This window comes from Microtus oregoni, unplaced genomic scaffold (assembly GCF_018167655.1).
Source record: "Microtus oregoni isolate MIOR12 unplaced genomic scaffold, Mior012 000000F_ref0000247, whole genome shotgun sequence".
NCBI classification, from domain to species: domain Eukaryota; kingdom Metazoa; phylum Chordata; class Mammalia; order Rodentia; family Cricetidae; genus Microtus; species Microtus oregoni.
Window position 1 is genome coordinate 95,130,345 of NW_024543059.1, and position 17,708 is coordinate 95,148,052.

The window sequence follows — 17,708 nt, forward strand, 5'->3', positions numbered from 1 at the left end:
TCAGTACCTACAGACCAATTCTGGGGTTCTAGAGGGCTTTGCCCAGTGCTAGGCCCTGCTACCCAGGGGTTATCCTTGCAAGTGGAAGTAAGTAATCTAGCTGCAGGGCCTGTCACAGGGAAGGCGCTTACATAAATGTCTGAGACGTGACGGGATGGAAGAAAGAATAAAACACAGAGAGCAAAGTTGTTGTCCTGTCTAAGCTAATCTTCCAACAAGGTGCCTTTCTGTTCTTTGTACCCAGAGACTCTGATCATGACCCCAGAGCCTGAGACAATAAGGGGACCATTTCAGCCCAGATCAAAAGGGAAGTAGAACCCCCCCCCCCCACATCCCTTCTCTTCTTGTCTTTGCCAACTTGATCAAATTTAGAATCACCCAGGAGACTGGTGAGACACACACACTCTCGGAATGTCTGTGACGGCTTTCATAGAGAATTAACTGAGGAAGACCCACTTCAGTATGAGCGGTACTGTGGGCTGTGGGCTCAGGTGAAAAACCAAAAAGACAGCTGAGTGCTGGCATTTCCTCCCTTTCAGCCACCCATCCACCAAGAGTGAAGGGCAATCTCCATCATGTGCTCCTCTGCTGCCATGATGTTTGGGGGCCAAGCAGACAGACTAATTCTTCTGAAACTGTGAGTCAAAATAATTAATTTTCATTATAAATGACAGGCATTTGTCATAGCGATGTAAATGTTAATACTATAGGACCCTGGCAAAAGTCCTTTGCAGGAAAATCTCTGGAAGATGCCATGGGTTTGGTGGTATGGCTGTAATATCCTAGAGAGAAGCCGGAAGGCCAAGTGCAAACAAGGCTTCTGAGTACACCCGCCTGTAGACATCTTGCTCTGTACTGGCAGAAAATATTTTACTTATCTCTCATCCAAAGTACAGACATGGCAGAACCGAGAACTTTCCCCAGGCCTGGTACTGACTCTCCAGCCATCGGTTGAGTTCTGTAACTTTACATGGCACCCGGTGCTTACTACCATTTACTGTGCTACTTGACAGAGAACGCAGTGGCCATGAAATGCTCTCCTGTCACGGCATGCATTTCTCTTTTCTGCACATGTATTTTTGCACATGTATTGCCCCTCAACAGGATACGAAAATGACATTTAGTTTCCTGGGATGGGAAACAGAGGAGCCAGAAGCTATTTGGTGGCCATGACTGGGCATGTAGACATTGAGCTATGGGTCAGTTCAATAGATTCCTTAAAATGACAATCCAGTTATGTGTCAATAGTGAGGGTTTGCTGCATTCTGAAGCAATAGCCTGGGGCTGGAACTGAGGACACTGGTGAGTAGGAGGGGACATGAAGTTGCCTTATCTCTCCAAGCCAGAGGGAGACTTGCAGGAATCCTCCAAAGAATTTAGGCCTGACAAGCCTACCCGAGACCCCACTCTTCCTGCTCCTCCCTCCCCCAACCCTGTTTTTTTTTTTTAATTTTATGTATATTAGTGTTTTGCCATGGAAGTTTCAGGTCCCCTGAAATTGGAATTACAGACAGTTTTGAGCTGCCATGTGGGTACTGGGATTTGAACCTGGGTCCTCTGGAAGAGCATCCAGTGCTCTTAACCACTGAGCCATCTCTCTAGCGCCCCCCCCCCAACCCTGTTTCTAAGGCTTACCTTCTGTGCCCTGCGTTTATCTGCTCTCTGGTTCTGGTGGTAGATCCTGCTAAAGTTGGAGACTATCACAGGGACTGGCAGAGCAATGACCAGGACACCACTCAGGGAACAGATGGAGCCAAATATCTTCCCTGCGATTGTCTTAGGCACCATGTCTCCATACCTGTAAGAGAGAGGGAGAGGGGAAGGGGGAAAGAGAGGATGTAAGGGGCCATTTGGGAAACAAGCTAGGCTTCCCAGCCAATCATACACTCTCACACACATTCATTCACTTACCAATATTTCACAGCATCTACAGAGGTCAGTGATACAGTCTCTGAGCAAGAGGCCAAACCTGTATGTTCATGGAGCCAGGTTTCTATAGGGAAGGCCACACATGGGTAAACGATGACTTGAAAACATTTGGTGGTAAAATGATAAGCAGACCACGAAAGACCAACATCACAAGTTATCACTCATATGTGGGTTTTATTTTTATTTTTTTTTAAATATTTATTTATTTAGTATACAATGTTCTGTCTGTATGCCTACAGACCAGAAGAGGGCGCCAGATCTCATTACAGATGGTTGTGAGCCACCATGTGGTTGCTGGGAATTGAACTCAGGACCTTTGGAAGAACAGGCAATGCTCTTAACCACTGAGCCATCTCTCCAGCCCCCCATATGTGGGTTTTAGCATCAAGTCTTAGATCTGTGTTTAGTTTGGAGTATCGGGAGAATCCAGAAAACCAGAAAGGGACCATTGGTGGGGAGGGGGAAGAACGATCTTAAGGGAGGGAGGAGAGCGCACCATAGGTGCCGTGAAGGGGAAAGGGGAATGACAGGGAGAGGGGTTTCCGTGGGAAGAGGGATGTAGGGCAAGGGGGTGGGGGAGGGATGGCCAACTCCAAAGATTTGGAGAAGGAACGTGGCAACCTCCTCATTTATAAATTTCATATATATGATATAATTACACAAACAAGTTTAACTGCAGTTATCTGTATAAGATTAATGCTCCTCCCAGAAGCTATATGTTGCCAAATAAAATACCTAGTATAGGACACCTCCCCCTTGAGTTGTCAGTCAAGGGTGTCCTGGAGACCCCCTGAAACAACACAGCCAATTGCCATTGCTCTTGACTGACCACCAGATCTCAGTAAGATTCTTGCTGAAGACAAGGCACACATTGGTCATAGGGTGTGAAGAAGTCAAGTGGGTACTGACCAGCAAGCTTCCTCCCTGCTGGCCAGATTTCCCAGCACTCAAAAGCGCTATGTGGGCTTCTGGGGTGGGGCAGGGAGTCAGCAACAGTCTTACTCAGCTGTGAACTCTGTGAATTGTAATAATGGCCAGCATGGCATGTCGTCCTATGCCCATGGATGACAAAGCAGAATGCATGTTATGGGGGTAACCGAGAACTTTTGTTTGCGGTTAAGGCCTGATCTACGGGAGTCCCCACCCCTAAATGAGAAGCGATAGACATTTGATGGCTTTTGGTAGGGAAGGACAGTCAGTTTTCTGTGAAGATATGGCTCCTGGTAGGTCAACTACAATCCAGGGGTGGTCCCACACCCCTATGTGGATACAGACAGCACACATTGGAAAACACATGCCTGATACGATAAATCTGGCCAAGAACTCATGGCTGAGGAGCTCTGAGGCCAGAGGTGTGAACTTACTGCTATTATTTCTCCAGATGGACATGGTATCAAACTGCTCTCTAAATTTAGATCTCTTATAGGTTATAGGTAAAGCCCCTCAGACAACATCAGGGAAGTTTCTTTGTGAGTAGATGGTGGTTAATGCAGAAACTCAGAAGAGGTCAAAGTTCAGAGAATGAGTGGCTGTGGAGTGCTCAGTCATCCATGAAGCGCCTGTATTATATTTCCTTCTCAAGGCTCAGCAGCCATCGTGGATGAGGGGACAAGAAGATCCTAAGACCCAGAGTCTGCAGAAGCCTGAAGCAAAGACTGTTTTTGGCCACCACAGAATGGTGGCACTCATGAGCTCACGGAGGCTGTGGTGGCCTCCACAAGACCAAACTAGTCAACATTTGAGCATGGCGTGAGAAGGGGTTCATGAGTTCCCACCCCTAACTGAGGAGATACGGACATCTCATGACTTTGCGGGAGGGAGGGACAGTCAATTTTCTTTGAAGATATGGTTCCTGGTAAGTCAACCACAGTCCAGTGGGTGTCCCCCCACCCAGAAATATATGGACAGCAAAAATTGGAGTTGATGAATTATTAAATTAGCACCAACCAGAAAAAGGAGGGAGGGGTGTTGGGGCAAGTAGGAAGGTGGAGATTGTGCTGGTTAGTTTTATGTCAACTTGACACAAGCTAAAGTCAATTGAGAAAGTAGATATAGGCAAGTCTGTCCAGTGCTTTGTTGATTAGAGATTAATGAGGGAGGCGTCAGCCTACTTTAGCTATGCCAACCTGGGCAGGAGGCCCTGAGCTGTGTAAGAAAGCAGGCTGAGCAAGCCAGAAAGAACAGGCCAGGAAGCGCTGTTCCTCCATGGCTTTGGCTTCAGTTCCTGTCTTCAGGTTCCTGTCATGCGTTTCTGTCCTGTCTTCCTTCTGGGATGGAGTGTGATCTGTGGGTTGTGAGCTGAAGCTACGCCTTTCTTCCCCAAGTTGCTTTTGATCATAGTGTTGTATCACATCAATAGGAGCTTTAACTTAGACAAGGTGGATTTGGGTAAATATGATCAAAATACATTGTATGAAATTCTCAAAGAATTAAAATATTTACTAGAAACATAACAACTCTTTGGCACATGGCTGCTTCAGCGAAGAGATAAAAGGTTAACGCTGTGGTTGGGAAAGGCCTGAGATGAGAAATGAGGTGTAACTTCCGGCCACACAGAACACCTGAGCCTGGGTGAACCCAGCAGAAGGAAAGCAGAGAGGCTTTGGTAATACAAACAACTCATTCCAGAAATTGTCAAGGGGCCAGTAGGGCTGCACACGGAGAGGGAGAGAGTTATAACAGTAGGCTAAGGCGACAGGCAGGACATAGCCTTCAGCGTCCAGTATGTGGTGGTGAGGGGTTTGGATCGGCATTCAAGCACACAAAGAGCCATAGGTGAGCCTGATGCAGAAGAGCACCAGGCGCTCACGTACAATAACGAAGATACCAGAGCTCAGCTGTTCACGTGAAGACTGTAACTTACAAAGCTCTTAGGGGTTTACCTGGCACGAGCCTACAAGTTCTCGAAACTTCAGGTTCTGTGCCCTGTTGTACACATGCGTGAAGTGAGGCCTGAGGACCTTGCATGGCTTGGTTGTTTCTTAGCTGGGATGAAGCCTGTCCCCCTTGAGTTTATCTCCTTTCTTCCCACTGACTGTCTCAGGGATGCGTATGGTCTCTGACACTCAACCCCTTTAGCCTCTTTGGAATAATGCTGGGCTCTTCTCAGTTTGGAACTCTCTCACGTGCTTCACATGCCGGCAGCTGCCCTTGGGACCAATGTGGCCCGGCCCTTGCTCAGCCCTGAACAGCCTGGCCCAAGCCTCCTTCCTGCAGTCAGTAAGATGCTCCCCACAGCAGTTATCTTTGGTCTCCTCTTTACTAAGATAACTTAAAGGCCTTATGGAGGAAAGAACTCTGATAACACTGTTGGCCAAAGCCATGAGCCCTTTGTGTCTGCAGCAGAAACAGCCTTAGCATGCCCAGGAATCTCGGCTACTAAAAAGATGACACTTAAAGGTGCTGATTCTGAGGGGACTCAGGAGTCCTGGGTTTGCATGGAGGATGTGGAGGGAGACAGGTTAGCCACACTGGAAGCCTAAGGTTCTTACCTGAATACTTGAAGACTGTGAACAGGGAAAATGCTGGATGAATGAATAAATAAATGAACAACTCCATGTAAGTTCCCCAAAACCTTATGAAGCAGGCTCTGAGAACTGTTTTTCTCACGGTTCAGGGCCCCAGGTTCCGATTTAAGCTTCCCAGGCACACACCACCATAAGGACCTGGTTCTTTTGTAACCGCATTTGCCTCTTCAGTCTTGACACTCACAAAAGTGGGGAGGCTGAGAGCTTGGGTATTTTTTTACTAAGATGATCTGGGTTCAAGACTCTCCGAGACCACCATTAAATAGCTGTGTGACCTTGGAAGGTTGTTACTTGGGGCCTCAGGTTCCTTTATGAAAAGAAAGTAACAGAGGTAACCGATGTTAGCATCTCACTGAACATTAACCTTGCTAGCTTTTCTGCAGGCATCATCTGGTGAAGGCTGGTACTGATGCAGATTAGAAGGGTCTGGAGCGTGGAATCTAGGAGGGAGAGTGGGTAAGTGCCTGACTGGACCTCGTGAATTCCCATCAGAGGTGCACAAGGCCCCTGCCAGGAGATGGGAGGGAGTCCAAGTAGAAGTGCAGAACCACTCTCTGTGATCTCTGATCACAGCGCAGCAGAGAAACACCGCGAGGCTAGAGGCTAGATGGCTTTGCTGGTATTTTTAAAGTGAGAAACCACAGACCAATGGGCTTGGCATCCATCACTTCTGCCATCAGCTTGCTGGCAGAATTCAAAAGCAGATTATTAAGCGGACAGCTTGCGAACGCTTGGAAAATAAGCAGTGTTTGGTTTGTTATGCACACATCTTGCCAACTTAACCTTATTTCTTGTTTTGAGAGTGAGGTTAACCGGCTGGCAGATCGGGGGTGGCTAGAGGCCCATTGTCAAGGCTTTGCAGGATGCCTTCTTGCCCCAGTTCTTCATGTCCTTGACTAGCTACAGGAAGCAGTTGGATGGAGGAGTGGGTAGGAGGGGCTGAGTGACCATCGCTAGTCTTCTGGCACTTTTTCAAGATACAGTGATCCTGTGCCAGCAAAGGAAGCACACAGCTCTGCTAGCAGGGTCCCCTTTACTGAAGGAGTAAATACCAATGAACTTAAGAAGGGATCTAAAGTTAAGTCTCCAGTGGTATATTCCAGAATTTTCCAGCAACTTGTATAAAGCCAGAGGGAGGCAGCCATGGCCTAATAATTGAGAGAAGAGCTGGAATCAGACCTGGGTTTATACCTGGGCCATTATGATTCACTGACTAGTTAAATGACCCTGGACAATATTTAACCTGAGCCTACACCACCTATAGAATGGGCTTCATATCCCCAGAACTGTGATGATAATTCACAAAAGTGTTTAGTTTCATGCCTGGGTGATTGTAGATTGTCTATAGTGTGGGGGTCTTGCTTTTCTCTTCAGCGTCTACCCTGTGCCCCTCCCTCACCAATATGATATGAGCTCGGTCTAGAAAAGTTGCCAACCACACACTGACCACACTGCTCTCATTTCCTTGGGTCCTAGCAAGTTCAAAATAAGGTGTCTTCCCTAGGCTGAGTCAGTGAGTGTCCACCCTGGATTTTTCTCTGGCCACTTTATTGAGATACAGTTACCACACCAAGCAGTATGTTCCACCAGCTTCTAGTGGAGTTGCCCAGTTGTGCTTCTACCACCCAGGGTAATTGCTTGTTTCTTCCAGGAAACAAATCCGGGGCTACACATCCGAAGGGAGCGCACTACCACTGAGCTATGCCTGAAGCCCCAGCCTGAGAGTATTTTCATTCCTTTCCTTCTTCCTCTTTCTCTCCCTCCTTCCATTTTTCATCTTCTTTTTTCTTTTTAGTTCTGGTTGAGTGTGTGTGTGTGTGTGTGTGTGTGTGTGTGTGTGTGTGTACTTGTTGGAGAATGAACCCATGGCTTCCTGCGTGCTACACAAATGTCCTACCATTGAGCTGTATCCCACCCATGGGATATCTTTAATAAAACCCACCCAAACCACACATTCATTAGCAGTCTGAGACCACCCACAGCCCACTGATGCTGTTTCTCTGAAGCTTTCCCTCTTTTGGATGTTTTACCCATGAACCACAGAACTTGTGGTCTTTATGTCTGACTTCTTTTTACTCAGCATGTTCAAGACTCAACCACAGGCTAGCATGTATCAAAACCTCCTCACTCCTTCTTATGTCTCAATCACATTCACGTGTGAGGATAGGTCACATTTTGTTAACTGATTTATCAGCTGACAGGCAATGGGGTTGTTTCCACGTTTTACCTATTATGGAAGCTGCTTCTTCATAATAGGTGAACAAGTGTGTATTAACTTTATATGACTGTGTTCTCATGAGCTAGGGGTCACATGGTAATGTTTATCAGTGTGAGGTACAGCCAGGCTGTTTTGCACAGAATAATATTTTGCAACCCCATCAGTGATGAATATGGGGTCTGATGTGTCTTTATCTAAGATAACACTTGCTATTTTTTGTCTTTGCCATGATGGCTTCTGTAGTGAGTTTAAAGTGGTATCTCAGTGCTGTTTGGTTTGCATTTTCCTGATGGCTTCTGATGCTGACACCTTTCCACCCAAGACTGTCTCACCCAGGAACTCCAGCAGACTGCCTCAGTTTCCCCGGTCTGTTTCTCCTGGATGAGGGTAAGGCCTCGATGTGATGATGCTCTGTTGCTATTTGCTCTTCTACTTGGAAGCCTCACCCGAGGGGACACTGTTCTTTCCAGGACTCTCTCGATTGAGAACTCCAGCTGGCTGCCTCAACAGGGCTTCCTGGTCAATTTCTGCTGGATGTTTGTAAGCCCATGATTTGATCCTTTTACCTACTGTTTTCTCTCTCAGTCGATTTGACGTTGTTTTGCCATCTCTCAGCTGTTTCAACCTGTCTGTTCCTTGCTATTTACTCCTTTTCCTTTTGCTTGCGACAGACTCAATAAACCCACTCATTCAAAACCCAGAGCACGGCTATTGTAGATCATTCTTGGACTGTACAGAATATACCTTTGGGACCAAATCAATCTTCTTTTAAAGAATTTGAAGCTTCGAAAAGCCAGTCTCCGGAGCTATTGGCAGCTGTGTTTTCTGCAATGGGGAAAACATGACTTTGCTGTTAGGAAGGGAAAGGGCTGAAACACGGAAAGAGAGCCAAGGTGGGCTATGGTGGCATCTGAGCTGAGTGCTAGCTGTTACTGAGGGCCAGCTGTACCCTTGACTTTCCCACGTCTCGGTTGTTCTATCCGTGCCCCCGCCCACGCCCATCCAGCTCACTAGCAGTTTTGTTTACTCTTCTTTCGTTTGGATCCAGTAATGATGATGATGGGGAGGCTGCCACTACTGATTGTCCTTAAGGTTTTCAAATTTCTAAATGACAGAGTTACTGGGCAATAGAGTCTTTAGGAGTCAAAGGGATTTTAACAGGCTGTAATCATGGGTGAAATCAGCCAGATTAATTTCAACGAAGATAAATGATACCATCAGAATTTGGTTCAAATAATCAATGACTTACATAGCTAACGAGAATCTATCTATCTATCTATCTATCTATCTATCTATCTATCATCTATCTATCTATCTTTAAAAAGCAATCACTATGGAATTTAACTTCAGCACCCCCATCAATGTAATAGCTTCTGAACTCCTAATGCCATCTTAGGCTGGACTGACAGAACAGACCCCAGGACGGTGGTCCGGAGAAGTGGCTCTCCTCCACCCCAGAGGCACACCACTGCATCTCCAGGTTGTGTTACAGGCCAGGCACCTTACATTCCTATAGGAGGACTGCCTAACCGAATCCAACACAGAGGAGGCTAGGCTGGAGAGCTTCATGGGAATCTTCCATGTTAACGATGGGAACATTTTGCCCGAAGGAGTGGGACTGGGGAGGAGATTTATGGGGGGAAGGGGTGAAATGAAAGATGTGCTGGGTGAGAACTTTATCTGGACCTGCGGGGCTCATGGGAACCCATTGATCTCAGGCAGGGATGAGAAGCCGAAGTCTAAAGAGGACAAGACCATACTCCAAGTCAGTTGAGTAGCTAGAGGTAGATTGCTGGGGTTAGACCTGTACTATATCTCATAGCTTTCCTATCTCTTTCTGCTCCTCCAGGTAGAAGAAGAAAAAAAGGAGGAAGTGGGTTTGGGGGAGACGATGGCCCAGGAAGAGAGCTCTAAGGACTCAGCTGGAAATGGCTTCTCTTCTCTCTTCATGTCCCCAGTAGGAGTAGCGTGGTGTAATGATAAAAAGCCTGGGTTCTGAGTGCCAGCCTGCCTGCTGAGGGCCCAGCTCCTGGCTTGCCACTAGCTGGTGGCTTTGGGCATATTGCTTGCCTTCCCTTTCCCTGGCTTCCTGGCATTTCTAGAACGGTGGAGTAAATGAGTTTCTATTTGTGAAAGTGCTTGGTCTTCACGGGTATTTGTCAAGAACTCAGGTCACTGTTATTTTTAGAATGAACTTCTGCAAAGGCCTGTGAACATGACTTCTTATGTCTACTTCCTTTCTCCTTTGAGACATAAAGATGCATGTGCTTAAGATGCAGATCTAAGGATGCCATTCCCTCTGCTCACAGTGTTTCAGGAAACGTTTGTGGAACGCGCAGGCAACGTGTAAAGACCGCGTGTGATGGTGATGCAGAGGCGGCATGCCTGTCACTTAACAGCCCATGGGTGTGGTGATGACCATGGTGGCCAGGGGCAAGTGTCCACCTGGGCAGATGTGTCAGGCATGGAGGGAGGCAGTTGGTAACAGTTCTCTGAGTCCCAGTGGAAACACGCGGCCTCCTCTCTCTGTGGAATTTCAAAAGAGAGGGCTATGGAAAAAGAGTTGGAAAAGTCAGAGTCTGGAAAACCATGGAGCCCCAGAGCTTCATCTGCATTCCAAGCTCACCCTAACACCAACCTGGTTACGCAGGTGGGTACTATAGGGGTACGAAAGCCTTTCCTGGGGCAGGTGATATGGGTCAGAGGGTCAAGGTGCTCACTGCCAAGCCTGACGCCCTGAGTTCAATTCACGTGGTAAGAGGGAAAAAATGGTTCCATCAAGTTGTCCCCTGACATGTGTGCCCTGGTTCCCAATAAATAAACAAGCATAAATAAAACGTAAGACAAAGGCAGCGTTCTAGGCACAGGACTTGGGCTTCCACCTAGACCCTCTAGCATGGGGCCGCCTGTCTGTGCTGCCCACGTGAGCATCCAGGACCCACTGCTCTCTGTTTCCTGCCCCGCCCCCTTCAGCATGTCCTCAGTAATCCACAGTGAGGTCTGGGCTGAGGCAAGAGCAGGGAGGCTTACCTCCCTAATACGGGGAGGCTAATTAATTTGTATTAGGGCTTAGGGATAATTAAACTTTTTATCTGAACTTAAGCTGCACAAACCACCTGCCTTGTACAGTTAATTGCGCCTTCATTTCCTCCTCCAGGTGTCAGGAGATAAGTGCTGCTGAGCTCCCAGCTGCTTCTGCCTGCATCGCAGGTAGGGCCAGAGAACCATCTGGGCGGGGGGGGTCCCCTGTTACTGGATGGAGGGCGCTGTTCCTTTGGTACCCCTCTGTAGGAGCTCAATCAAGGAGACACAGCCCTAATGAATTTTTATAAGGAACAAGTCTTGACTGTGCTGCCACACCTGTTTCCGAGGCCACCTTCTTCTCTGGGAAGCAATGACGTGGTCTTCCTCTTTGGGTGGGGCTAGGAAAAGAGTTGTGAGGGCTGGACGGGCCACCATGGTGAACCCTGGCCACTTCAGACCTCTTGGCTTCCTCCGAGTGCAGGGCTAACGGACAATGCTATGGTGGATGACCCCAGAGGACAATAAACACACCAAAAACATGAGCCTGGGCTGCTTTCTCTTGATAAACATTGCTGAAGTCTCTTTCCAAGCCCAAACCCCCTTCCGTGAAGCTGTGTCGCTGAGATGTGTGGAGTTAAATAGGGCACGGCACACATCACTCTATTTGTTCCTCCCGACAACCCTAAGAAGGAGATACATTATTATCCTCGTGTTACAGATGAAGAAATCAGAAGGAATCCCAATGGTCTCTTTTTGACTGCAGAGTCCCTGTGCACAATTGCTCATCCCTGCAAAGCTATGGTCCTGAGGGGCCAACAAGGCAGTGAGTAAGGGGAAAATGTTTTAGAAGGTACTCCTGAGGGGCCTGGAAAATGAAGCAAATGCTCCCTCAGCTAAAAGCACACCTTGCTGCTCATATATCCAAAGGGAGATGCCCTTTGGTGCTCATCCGCTAACTGGGTCCCTGCTCCAATAAGGAGCAGAGAATTTGGGCTGCATCTGTAGTGCTAATGCCCACCTGGGGTAGAGCCCCAGCGGAGAGCTGAGACTCAGAGAGGGACCACAGCAACAAGGGCTCAGTGAATTTTTTTGTGTGTGTTTGTTTCATTTATATTTTTGTTTCAGGTTTTTATTTTATTTTGAGATAGGGTATTGTATAGCCCAAACTGGCCTGAACTCATGATGGAGCTGAGACTTGCCTTAAATTCTTGACCCTCCTGCCTCCATCTCCCAAGTGCTGGGATTATAGGCATGTGCCATTTTACCCAGGGATGATCCGTTTTCATGGGGCATCAGTGTGGGCCATTTAGTCCTCAGCAGCCTTTCTTCTGAAGTGAGTTAACTGAAGATCAGTTAACACACTTGGGGTCACCACAACTGGCTGACTTCAGGGCACCCTTGTCCTTTCCTGTAGGAAAGGAGGATGCAGCCAAGAAGAAAGGATAGCCTAGAGAGAGGAAGAGGAGATGGCAAGGGCGGAGCCAAGCAGCCCAGTGGAAAGCTCTTCAGTGCAGAGGAGGAAGTTCCAGGCCAATCCACACAGACCACAGAGAAGGGGCTGTGTGAATTTCTGGGCCGTGTGCTGTACTAGTGTTGCCAGGCAGGGTTTACCACCAGTCATAGATGCAGGCTCATGGCAAGAGATGGGCGACATTCTTAAGCTATGGCGATGATCTTACTTTGCTGTCTCAAAAGCCATGCTGAGTAACAAAGCTGACACCTCAGCCCAAGGTTTCAGACTTTAGTACCAGAAGAACCAGAAGTCATAGTGAAGCTAGGCCAGTCACTGACCTCTGATTCTGGAGATCTGGGGGAGCACTGGAGAACCTGCACTTGAGGTTCCTAGGTGACAAGAATATTGGTGATTTGGGAACCACACAGCTCTGAACCATGTTTTCCCCATAGGCCACACATCTCTGGACTCAGAATGTCAGAGGGCAGGGTCTAGAGCCATTAGCTTCTGGCCACGTAAGTCACTGTACAAATGAGGAAACTAAGAAAATTCCCAAGTTAGAGGAGAGCCTGACAGATGGTCCAGAGTGATTTGCTGCCGACAGCACTTAATGCACACACACACACAAATAGACGTATGCACACACACACACACACACACACACACACAATACACACACAAATACAGACACATCCACAAATAAACATAAATGGCACAATCAACACAGACAGATATACAGACACACAAAACATCTCCCTTCTCTTCCTTTCTCTTACTGCTCATGCTTCTGCCACACTGGAAAATCTGTGCTCCCAAATGCTGCAGGCCTCTCCATGACCTCTAACCTCCCTCCAAGTCCTTCTCTCCTCTGAGAAGGCTCTGCTCTGGCAGCTCCCACTTGTATTTCCAGATGTTGCTCAAATGTCACCTCCTCGGGCTCTCCTTGACTTGACAGTCAACATAGCAGTTGTTCCTGTCTTCCACACCCATCCGGGCATTCACTCCATTATGCCCTAAGAGACGTCACAAAATGTCAATTTTCCTCATTGGTTAGGAGCAGCCTGAGGGCGGGACTATGTATTTCTGGATCCCTGGTGCCCATTATGTTGCACCGTGCACAGTAAGGATCCAACCGTTCACAAGTGCAGGAGAGATAAAGCAAGCTTTTCCTATTGTGTGCTTCCATGACCTTGGGACTGACTTAAACAAGACTGCAAGCTTCAGGAAGGCAGAAATATGTACAAGTGTACCTAGCACAAGACAGACACTCAAGATATTTGCTGAATGAAGAAACTATAAGTGTATTTTTCAGTGGAATTTCCCTTTGGCCAACTAGGTCTCCAGAAGGCTCTCTTGCTATAGGATGTCTAGCTCCTAAATATATTTAAATAAAGCTCTATTTATTTATTTACTTATATTTATGTGTATGTGTGTGTCTACATGTATTTATGTACACCATATACTTGCCGGTGCCAAGAAGGTCTAAAGAGTGTTGGATCCCTTGGAGTTGGAGTGGTGGTGAGCTACCCGGTGCTGGCAATTGAGACTGAGTCCTCTGCAAACACAGTAAGCACTCCTAACTTCTCAGTTACCTCTCCAGCCCCTGGATATACTTTTTGATGAGATGCATGGTCCATTTGAAGTAGAGAAAAATCTCTTACTCCAATAAAAAGGAACCAATCACAAGGCAGACTCACAGCTGGAGGAGCGAGCAGGGAGCAGAGAGCACAGCTGCTCGGAGGCACATGCCAGCAAGAGCTCAGTGATTTGTGGTTTGTTTCTGGACCAACAGCAACAAAGGATGACGGAAAACCAAGTTCAGTCCTGGGAGTGGGCTGAATGGCTCCCAGATGGTACACCATATTTAAATTCTGCCCACAGGTAGACTCTTTAACCTGGGCCTCCAGAATTCCCACACACCAAGAAAACAAAGCCACAGGGAAGGACACAAGCAGCCATGAATGAGGGCTAACAGAAAGAAGTAGATTCACATACCCTTCCAGCCCTTCAGACACCCCCGTCCAGGCCCTCAGACACCCCATCCAGGCCCTCAGACACCCCATCCAGGCCCTCACACAGCCCATCCAGACCTTCAGACACCCCTGTCCAGAGTTTCTGATACTAGTATTATTGATACAGAGTAGATATTGAAATGTTCTCTGTAGCAAAATCAAAGCTGGAGTCACAAAGATGGGCAGCTCAGGGCAGGGACCCAAACCAGCACTTCCAGAAAACTGCTTGCTTCTCTAGGCAGCAATGTCACAGGGGAGCTCTGGCTTCTTAGCTACTGCTCACTGACCATACGCCAAAGGCCATGTGAAATAGACTATCTCTGTTCCCGAATTTCAGGCCATCACCGCTTCAGGGTGGAGAATGGCATGGAAAATTATGGTCAAGAGTAAGAACCTGCTTAACATTCTGGATGAGCGGCTCAAGGGACCTGGTTCAGGGACCACCCTTAAGGAAGGGGTGCTGGCCTTGAGCCGCAGTAAAGAGATGACAGGTCCTTGAATGAGATAACACACTTTTCTCGATCAGGATTCCAGTCTCCTAGGGCAATGTTTCCTAAAAATGCTGCTAGGTTCTGTTGGGTAGGCCCACCTCACACAGAAAGGTACAACTTTCCCTTTTTCTTTTCTTTTTTTTCCTGTTCTGTCTCTTTCTTTCAGGTGCTGACCAGAGCCTACATACTTTTTCTGACACCCAGCCTTTACTCTTTGTTTATAGCCCCTCCCCTGGACCACGTGGCTGCCTGCCTCCACATGGCTGACCTCCACGCTGGCTTAACTCAGACAATACAACCTTTCCCCATTCTCATGGGCCAGACAGCTGCTGAGATTTATAGCTTGCCTCTTCTGGGGGCTTTGAAATTCTAATGAATTCTTTCTGAGCTTCAACCAACCAACCAACCAACCAACCAACCTGAGAGGACCATCTAGGAAAATGTGAAAAAGAATCAGTCCAAAGTTCTAGAAGTATAACACTATATACCAACTGGCTATCTTGGCTGGGGTCTTCTACAGGAGAGCTTCGCTTCCCAACCTAGTTCTTCTAGGACCCGAGTTCATTCCTACTGTGGCTAGTAGGAGAACAGTAAAAATCAGTGTGTGTGTGTGTGTGTGTGTGTGTGTGTGTGTGTGTGTGTATGTGTGTACCTGGGCTAACCTTGTCCCTGAGTGTGGCAATTGTGGTGGCCACATGGCAGAGCTGAAATCCAGTCTCTTCGGGGCCCCTGGAGAGCATACTGACATGGACCAGGAGAGATGAGGATCAGGCAGCAGACCATATGAAAACTAGATAGAGATGGAATAGCAAGTGCCATCCATCATCTGTGGATAGAAACCGCGAAGAGACACAGTCAAGCAAGTTCACTACTGGTCTTCTCTCAATGAGAGGACATCGAGGTGGAAGCTGGGATTGGCTTAAAATGATGACCCTTAAGTGTCTAGTCAGTTGTTCCCTGCCTTGGCTGTGTTTGCTTTGACTGTGTTGTCAGAGACATTTGTACTTGGAGGAAGAGGTAATAGGAGGACGCGCTGAAATCTCAGAGGCTACGAACCCCTTCAGCTCCTGCTGGGCTCATCAGGATAGATGCAGGGCAAGTGGGGTTGAGCCACATTGGCATGTCCACATATCCAATCTGGATGGGCATACTTTTGTGGAAACTACCTGGCTCAGTTTATCCTCCCCAACCTCAAGTCCTAGGAAACTTTTCACCAGTATCTTCTCACACTTCTGAGAGAAGGGGTTGACCCAGAAGAGCCGCGAGGAGTGGTACGTCTGGTCAAATCACAGCGCTCCCTTAGAGACCTTGTCCCACAGGCACGTACCATCTGCTCCTCTTTCTCCATATGGGCATCACAGATGCCCTTTCGCTGGGTCAGATGCTCGGCCTTCTGCCACCCAGGGCCAGCAAGCATCTCAGAAATGGATGTGCTACCATGTCTCCACAGTGGAGCAAGCACCGGGACAGCAAGCCTTTGGTTAAAAGGACGGTGGGCATGTGATACAGATGGGGACGATGGGGCCGAGGTCAGACAGCAGTGACTCTCAGGGGTGGAGCACTGAGGTTCAAGCTTGTTGGGGTGAGAGTGAACGAGACTGCAGATGCTGGGCTAGACAGGCGGTAAGCCTGAGTGATGGCTTAGGTGCTGTTTGTTGGTGTGGATCTTCTCTGAGCTCCAGTCTCGCTTCTGCTAGCACACCTCTGATTGTTTCCTGCAAGTCCAGCTGAAATGGGTAGAGGAAGGCAAAAGTGGGCAAGATGCTGGGATGAGAAGGATCAAGTCAAAGTGCTCAGCAATTGACCGTCTGACCTGCACATGGCCATCAGGTAGCGCACTCTGCGTGCACTGTGCTTCTCCCTGCCCAGGCTTTAACAGCCTGTCTGCATTCCTTTCCTCTGCTCTGAGCTACTCTGAGACCACCTTCGGCCTTCTTGGGGGTTCTCTTCTCCCCTCTTCTCCGATCCCCATCTTCTGAGGCCCAGTTCTCCAACTCCTGCTATTTAGACTTACAGGCCTGGCAGGCCACCCTCCCTAGCCTCTCTATCCTATCCTGCCCTCCTCGTGGACCAGAGTTAGATAGGCCTGTGTTGAAGTCAATTCTCTGTCTCTGTCTCTCTCTTTCTCTCCAGCTGACAGACTTCCAGCAGTCATAGGCTTCCTGGTCTCATTTACTTAATCTGAAAAATGAAGAACAGTTTCCTCACAGTTTTTTTTTTTTTTTTTTTAATGCAAGTCGAGCCTCATGGCATTTTCTGAGCTGGGAAGTGAAAGACAGCTTCTAGTGAGCCTGCACGAAGCAGCAGTCCGGGTCACGGCTAGGCTGCCCTTGCTGTCGGTTCCTCTTTACCTTACACCTGTGAGTTCCTGGTTCCTGTTCTGCCTTTGGGAACTCCAGAGCACGTCTGTCCCTCTCCCAACATGACAGTTCTCTAAGCTCCTCAGACATAGCCTGACTCCTCATCTCTTTTGGCACGAGCAGCCTGCGGCTGTTTCCTGGTTGCCAGTCCCCTGTTTCCCGCAGCTCTTAGCTCTGGAGTCAGAGGCCACATGCAAGCCTCTAGCTGTGTGACTTGAGGGCATCCATGGTCTCTAAGCTTCAGCAGCGTCCACAGACCTCATCGGAGCATTTGAGGGATGCTTGGGTCCTGTTTTCCTCACTACCAGAAGTGCGCTCCACCAGGGCAGACCTGGCACAGTGTGATGACGTCGCCAGAAGAGGGCTCCACAGCCCTGTGTTGCTCCAGCGCTTGGTCGGCACGTGCATGGCCAGCTCTTTAAAGGACATTTTATGGTGGAGGGCTAAACCCAGTCTACACTTCTGAGACAAGGTTTTCCTTGAACTTTTAACGGGACTAAGTTTCTGGCTCCCCCAAATTGTTAACGATTACTTCTAACATCATCTCAGGTGCTTAAATCTGCTCCGGAGCCCGAGGCCAATTTAATGTTTCCAGCGAGTAGCAGGAGATTCAGAGGAGTTCTTTCACGTCTTATAAGCTAGCAGCTTTTATATACAGAATCTCGATTTAAAAATCATATATTCATCTGTGTAT

General features: G+C 48.0%; 1 protein-coding gene across 3 annotated transcripts in view; it reads right to left on the reverse strand.

The window, feature by feature from the left end:
• Nucleotides 1–17,708, reverse strand: part of LOC121447416 (potassium voltage-gated channel subfamily D member 3) — a 223,455-nt gene that overhangs the window by 13,635 nt on the left and 192,112 nt on the right. For all 3 annotated transcript variants that reach the window (XM_041650644.1, XM_041650653.1, XM_041650637.1), the window contains one exon: nucleotides 1,636–1,798. In XM_041650644.1, the coding sequence (XP_041506578.1) occupies nucleotides 1,636–1,798 (163 nt within the window). The remainder of the gene's footprint in view (nucleotides 1–1,635; nucleotides 1,799–17,708) is intronic.